This window comes from Carica papaya, chromosome 5 (assembly GCF_054855325.1).
Source record: "Carica papaya isolate Zhongbai chromosome 5, ASM5485532v1, whole genome shotgun sequence".
NCBI classification, from domain to species: domain Eukaryota; kingdom Viridiplantae; phylum Streptophyta; class Magnoliopsida; order Brassicales; family Caricaceae; genus Carica; species Carica papaya.
The window spans coordinates 38,821,120-38,828,116 of record NC_142313.1 but is presented as its reverse complement, the minus strand read 5'-3'; the positions used below and the strand labels follow the sequence as shown (position 1 = coordinate 38,828,116).

General features: G+C 29.3%; 1 protein-coding gene across 4 annotated transcripts; it reads left to right on the top strand.

Annotated features, from left to right (window-relative positions):
• The first annotated feature begins 498 nt into the window (after positions 1-498).
• On the top strand, positions 499-6,312 carry LOC110813593 (beta-amyrin synthase-like). Of its 4 annotated transcripts, XM_088220798.1 has the most exons (16): positions 499-1,027; positions 1,524-1,709; positions 1,822-1,911; positions 1,988-2,185; positions 2,266-2,350; positions 2,465-2,631; positions 3,041-3,346; positions 3,504-3,623; positions 3,747-3,869; positions 4,537-4,635; positions 4,727-4,783; positions 5,015-5,205; positions 5,298-5,475; positions 5,565-5,645; positions 5,719-5,802; positions 5,912-6,312. In XM_088220798.1, exons 1-16 carry the CDS (start codon positions 827-829, stop codon positions 6,032-6,034), a joined length of 2,289 nt encoding a protein of 762 aa, XP_088076924.1. In that variant the 5' UTR covers positions 499-826; the 3' UTR covers positions 6,035-6,312. The 4 variants fall into 4 exon arrangements, with proteins under 4 accessions (XP_088076924.1, XP_088076926.1, XP_088076925.1 ...); XM_088220800.1 differs by lacking the exon at positions 4,537-4,635; XM_088220799.1 differs by lacking the exon at positions 5,719-5,802.
• Positions 6,313-6,997: the final 685 nt, after the last annotated feature.

Sequence of the window (6,997 nt, the reverse complement as noted above, 5' to 3'; positions counted from 1 at the left end):
TTTACTTTTTTTAGAATTTAAGTCATGGTATCATGTCAATATTATGATTTAGTTATTTTTTTAAAGAAAATATGTAAATATATATTAAATAATAATTTTCTTTGAAAAGGTTTCCTTATTAATGAAATAAAGAAATATGTAAAATTAAAATAAAATTGGAATTAGAAACCAAATAGGTAAGTGTTATGCAGGGCACAAAGTTTATTGGGCACAATATTAAATATTATTTTTGGATTGATGGTATATATTTCAAGAATATATATATATATAAGTTGACATACACTCTAAGTTCACTTTAAATTTATATTAAATCACTTTATAATTACTTTTTGTATAAGTTAGGTGTTGAATATGAATAAAATATACCACATAGTTTTAATATATTAAATGTGATTTTGGAACTAATTATTAATTGAATTATATATTAAATTTAAAAGTAAAAATGTAGAATTAGGTAATAGACGGCAGTATGGTAGTATATATATGGCATTGTACGTGCTCTTTTTCCCTATCATCCCTCTTCTTATCTTCTAACCAAACTTCTCTCTGTTTGTGCCCAAACTTTCCAAGTTCATCACTCTTTTCATAACTATATATATAATTATAACCAAGTACCAGCTATATACATATAATATATATCTACATATCTTTTCTTGTATCCTACAAATTAATTGTTGGTCTTCAAATTAGTACAGAAAATATATAGTCTAAACGAATCTCCTTTTTGGACGTTATATATATATATATATATATATACATATTTATATATCTACACATAGCTGCAAACCCAGATATATATACATACATTTAATATTGGTGAGGAGTGATGTGGAGGTTGAAGATTGCAGAGGGTGAAAATGAACCCTACTTGTACAGCACCAACAACTTCGTAGGGAGACAGACATGGGAGTTTGATCCAAACGCTGGCACCCCTCAAGAGCGACAAGAGGTCGACCAGGCTCGTCAAAATTTTTACAACAATCGATTTTACTGCAAGCCCAGTGATGATCTTCTTTGGCGCATGCAGGTAATCGTGTATATATATATATGTATTATATATATATATGACAATATTCTGGGCACATATTATAACACTCCTAGTAGATATTTATTACAGTTGTAATCTGGGATGCTAGTTGTACAATTACTTTTTAACTATAACATAATATGCGTGTTCTGAACTATATACGTTATATAAAAAGTATATGCATAGGTGTATGGACACACATGCTTTTATCATGAAAGCTGCATGCTTTCAAATTATGTGTTTTTTGTGTGTTGAAATTGAGAAAATTGTATAATATTATATGTTGTTGAATTTGATGAAGGGTTGACTTCATTAGTTGGCTAATAATTAATGCAAGACTTTATGTGGAAAGTAACCAAATTACCTAAAAAGATATATTCAAGTTACCGTGTAATTAATCACAAATTAATATATTTATGTATATTATTATAATTGGTATACGTGTGTTATTTTAATTGATAAATATGTTCGTTTTTTATATAAAATGAAACTGCAGTTCTTGAGGGAGAAAAATTTCGAGCAAAGAATTCCTCAGGTGAAAGTTGAGAATGGAGAAGAAATTACAGAGGAAACAGTGACAACAACTTTGAGGAGGGCTGTTCATTTCTTCTCAGCCTTGCAAGCAAGCGATGGCCATTGGCCTGCGGAAAATGCTGGCCCATTGTTTTTTCTCCCACCTCTGGTCACACTTCCTCTAAAATTTCTTGTTTTATACAATTAATTATTCTATTTAATTAATTTATAAGAATTAATAAAAGACTGTTTTGATTGATATTTGTATTTAAAAATTACAGGTTATATGTTTATACATTACTGGACACCTTGATGTTATCTTTTCTTCTCAACATCGTAAAGAGATTCTTCGTTATACATACAATCATCAGGTATATATATATATATATATTATATAAATATCTTTTAGCATAAATATTATTCTTAATATATATATATATACAACAGAACGAAGATGGTGGATGGGGATTACATATAGAAGGAAATAGCATCATGTTTAGCACAGTGCTAAACTACGTATGCATGCGGATTCTTGGAGAAGGAAGAGATGGTGGAGAAGACAATGCTTGTAGAAGAGCTCGTAGTTGGATTCTTGATCATGGTAGTGCAACTCATATACCATCTTGGGGAAAGACTTGGCTTTCGGTAATAACATTAATTATAAATAAATTTGTATGTATATATATATATATCCATTTTTAATAACTATTATTAGTTTGTTGTAGATACTTGGTGTATTTGATTGGAGTGGGTGCAATCCAATGCCGCCCGAATTTTGGCTCCTTCCATCTTTTCTTCCTTTCCATCCAGGTTATATAGACACATATACATACATATATATGTATATATGTTTTTAAAATAAAATACATGTATATATACTTGGTGAATCAAATATTAACTTAATATCTAATTTATAATTTTCAGCTAAAATGTGGTGCTACTGTCGGATGGTATATATGCCCATGTCGTATCTATATGGAAAAAAGTTTGTCGGTCCTACAACACCTCTCATTTTAGAGTTGAGAAAGGAGCTCTATTCCCAGCCTTACCATCAAATTAATTGGAGGAGAGCGCGTCATTCCTGTGCTAAGGTAAAACTTCTATTATTATTTTTGAGAATTTGAGACTAAATTCTTCTTTGATTAAGTGAAAAACAAGCCACATATGTTATGAATGAAGAACTTTTTTATGTTTTGTTTGGCACATATGTTACTAGTAGTTATAGTATTTTAGGTCAACTTTTTAATTATAAAAACCAAAGAACTACTTGATTTTGTTAAAGATAGACTAATTATGCTATAACAGAAAGATTTATAAAAAAAATCATTGCAGTCTTACTATAGAATTAAAATCAAACCATAAATTTTAGTTTCTAAGTCAATACTTAAATTTAATGGAGAACTAACCTGTTAGAATAATATTTTATAAAATTTACTTTATTATTTATTACTTCTTATATATATTAATTAAATAATATAATGTGTATAATTATGAATATAGGAAGATATATATTATCCTCATCCTTTACTACAAGACTTGATCTGGGACACCCTCTACCTCTTTGGTGAGCCTTTTCTTACTCGTTGGCCTCTAAACAAACTAGTAAGAGAGAAAGCTCTTCAAGTCACCATGAAACACATTCACTATGAAGACGAAAACAGTCGATATATCACCATCGGCTGTGTTGAAAAGGTTTTATGCATGCTTGCTTGTTGGGTTGAAAATCCACTTGGAGATTATTTTAAGAAGCATCTTGCAAGAATTCCAGATTATTTATGGGTAGCTGAAGATGGAATGAAAATGCAGGTATGAATTTATATTAAATTTTTGGTCCTTCTTGTATATATATATAGTAGATAATAAATATACATGTATTGTCAATAATAGTATTCTCAAATATTAATTCACCTTAACTCTCTATGTGTATAAATATTATATTTCCTATATGTATATATGTATGCAGAGCTTTGGGAGCCAAGCATGGGATACAGCTTTTGCTATTCAAGCCTTGCTTGCAAGTAATTTGGCACATGAAATTCCGAATGTAATCAAGAGAGGACATGATTTTTTGAAAAAATCTCAGGTCTAATATCGATTTAAAGAAGTATATATATCTCTCTTTATAATATATATATATATATATATTATTAGTAGTGAGTATTTCATGTTATTATTAAAATATTTATCTAGAATTAAAATTTTTAAGGTGAAAGAAAATCCTTCGGACGATTTTAAGAGTATGTATCGTCACATTTCTAAAGGATCATGGACATTTTCTGATCAAGATCATGGTTGGCAAGTTTCTGACTGCACTGCAGAGGGCTTAAAGGTGAGCTACTAACTTCCTATCATCACCATTTCATTCAAATATTTTAAATAAAATTTATATATAACATAGTTTTAAATATGTAAAATCTGAATTCACACTGGATATGGGATAAATTCACCACATTAATTTAGTTTTTGACCCGAATTTCTTATGAAACCAATCCAAATTATATATGCATGTTATACGTATATATATCAAAACATATATTACATATACTTTAAGCAAAGTTGACAATATATATCTTATATATATATATAAAGTTGAAATATGTATAATCTATATATAACTTAGTCTTGTTCGAATAAGTTCTTTACTCTTAATCCAAAATCAACATGATTTAGATTTAATTTTAAGTTAACTCGATCTGACTGAATTTTTTTTTCAATTTAAATAAAAAAATATTACTTCTGATATTGAATAACTAAATTTTGAAAAGTTACGTAAAATCATTAATTTGCAAGTATAGATGAAGTAGCCATTTATTTGGAAGTGTTGAAATTAATAGTTTGTTTTTTAATCGGATTGGAAAGGGTCTGTAAAATACAACCTCTTTACCTTTTAGTTCTAAATATCATATAAAATAATTATAAGGTACAAAATTTAAATTGAGCGTTACTATTTATGTTCAAACATAAAGAATCTCACCAAGTGTCTTTATAATGTACAGTGTTGTCTACATTTGTCAATAATGCCACCAGAACTTATTGGTAAAAAAATAGAAGTTGAGAGATTATACGATTCTGTCAACATTTTACTTTCTTTACAGGTAAAATTAATTAATTTTGAATATTAATTTAGTTATTCAGATAAAGTTTAACCTAATTATAATCTGCCCCTAATTATTTTTCTATTTCTAGAGTAAAAATGGTGGTTTAGCTGCATGGGAACCGGCTGGTGCACAAGAATGGTTGGAAGTAAGGAATCATATACTAACAGCACAAAGACTTTCATAAGTTTGAATTAGCTATATATATATATATATATATACTCTAAACTGAAAGTACAATTTGAGATAGAATGGAAGATAACATTCCAACTTTAAAATAAAATAAAATAGTTAATGCAATCTAAATTAGATAGTCTTATCAAAATATAGTTTATATTTTTAATATACGATGAGTATTTCGTTTTACTTATGTTTTCAGCTTCTGAATCCTACCGAATTTTTTGCCGACATTGTGATTGAGCATGAATACGTTGAGTGCACTGCATCAGCAATTAACGCTCTCGTTTTGTTCAAAAAATTATATCCTGGACATAGGAAAAAAGAGATCAACAATTTCATCAAAAATATCATAAAATATCTTGAAGATATACAGATGAGCGATGGATCATGGTATAATTTTATAATTTTTTTTACTTATTTTCTTATTATTAGATAATTGATAATTAGTATCTAATTATAATCACAAGAAAATTTTGAAACAGGTACGGAAATTGGGGAGTGTGTTTCACTTATGGGTCATGGTTTGCACTTGGAGGATTAGCAGCCGCAGGCAAGACTTACAACAATTGTGCTGCTGTGCGCAAGGGAGTTGAATTTCTTCTTAGAATACAAAGACCGAATGGTGGGTGGGGAGAAAGTTATCGTTCTTGCCCTGATAAGGTATGTATATATATATATATTCACACACAAATATATAAATACATACATATTAACAGTTGATTAACTAGTAAATATGGTGGACGGTGCAGAAATATGTACCTCTGGAAGGAGGCAGATCAAACTTGGTGCATACCAGTTGGGCTTTGATGGGTTTAATTCATTCTGGCCAGGTTAGTTTGCTTAAGCTTATGTATATATATATATATAGATACACATATAAAACTACATTCCCGTATTATACAGGCCAATAGAGATCCAACACCTCTTCATCGTGCAGCAAAATTGATAATTAATTCTCAACTGGAAAATGGTGACTTCCCCCAAGAAGTAGGATCCCCCTTCAATCAGATACCTATAGTTAGATATATCTATGTATATTACATATATATAATTATTTTTTACAATGAATCACCTAACTAATGATCTCTTATGTCAGGAAATAACTGGTGTGTTCATGAAGAACTGCATGTTACACTATGCAGCATATAGAAACATCTTCCCATTATGGGCTCTTGCAGAGTACCGCAAACATGTTCCTTTGCCAACCAAAGGTCCCTAAATTCAAGATGTTATTTCTGTATAACTCCAATTATATATATATATATAGCTAGCTGCAAACACAGAGAAAGAGAGAGAAAGAGATATATATAATGGATTTAATTGTGATTAAAAATAGAAGACATATTCTAGCAAATTTTGTTGCTTACATATGAATTTGTTGTAATTGTTATTAGAGAGTCGAGAATTGTGGGCCTCTAGTTTTGTGGTCAGTGCTCATATAGAAAGCAATTGTAATTGTTATCATAGCATAATGAAGGACTCAAGAATTTCAATCCATAGTTTCATGTGTCTATCCTTCTTCTCTTCCTTTAATCTTCTGTTTCTTAAATAATTGACTAAAACAACACAAGCGCTCTATTCTAAATTAACAAAAATGATATGTTTTAACCAACTGGCACTGTGTTAAGATATGTCTTTCATCATGAAAGATTAAAATACCATTAAACTTCGTCATATATCTGTATTTTGCTCTCAAAACTATATTATTAAGAACTTGGGGAGATCTGAGTGAACTGGAGACTTGAGTCTGTCCTAAACTAAATTCAAGATTCGTACCTCCTGTCTTAGTAAGCATAATTGACCAAATCACATATATTTTTATAACACTTTTAGTCATTAAATGTTCAATTAATTTACCTATTTACATAACACACTGAGTTCATTTTGAAGGGCCATGAGAAGAAGGAACATTTACCATAAAATACCACATGTTTTCTCACTGAGTTTATTGGTTTTCTAACTTCAAATAATTAAAGCGTAATTGTCTAAAATAGCCTTCGAGTGTTACGGAATCGATGATTATTTTTAGAGGTTGTTAGGAATTCTTTTAATAGCATATTCAATCATTAGTTTTGCTGCAAATAGTTACGTTTAGTTCTAATTCTCGCAAGTACATTTAAAGTTCCCAAGAATTATGTGACTACTCTTAAGTATGATCTTAAGATACGAGTCACCTTTTTGT

Excerpts from the sequence above, each read along its gene's own strand:
- LOC110813593 (XM_088220798.1), top strand. The coding sequence starts at position 827 with ATGTGGAGGTTGAAGATTGCAGAGGGTGAAAATGAACCCTACTTGTAC. Across the intron at positions 3,870-4,536 it reads GCACTGCAGAGGGCTTAAAG|TGTTGTCTACATTTGTCAAT; the intron begins GTGAGCTACTAA and ends TATAATGTACAG. Across the intron at positions 5,206-5,297 it reads CAGATGAGCGATGGATCATG|GTACGGAAATTGGGGAGTGT; the intron begins GTATAATTTTAT and ends ATTTTGAAACAG.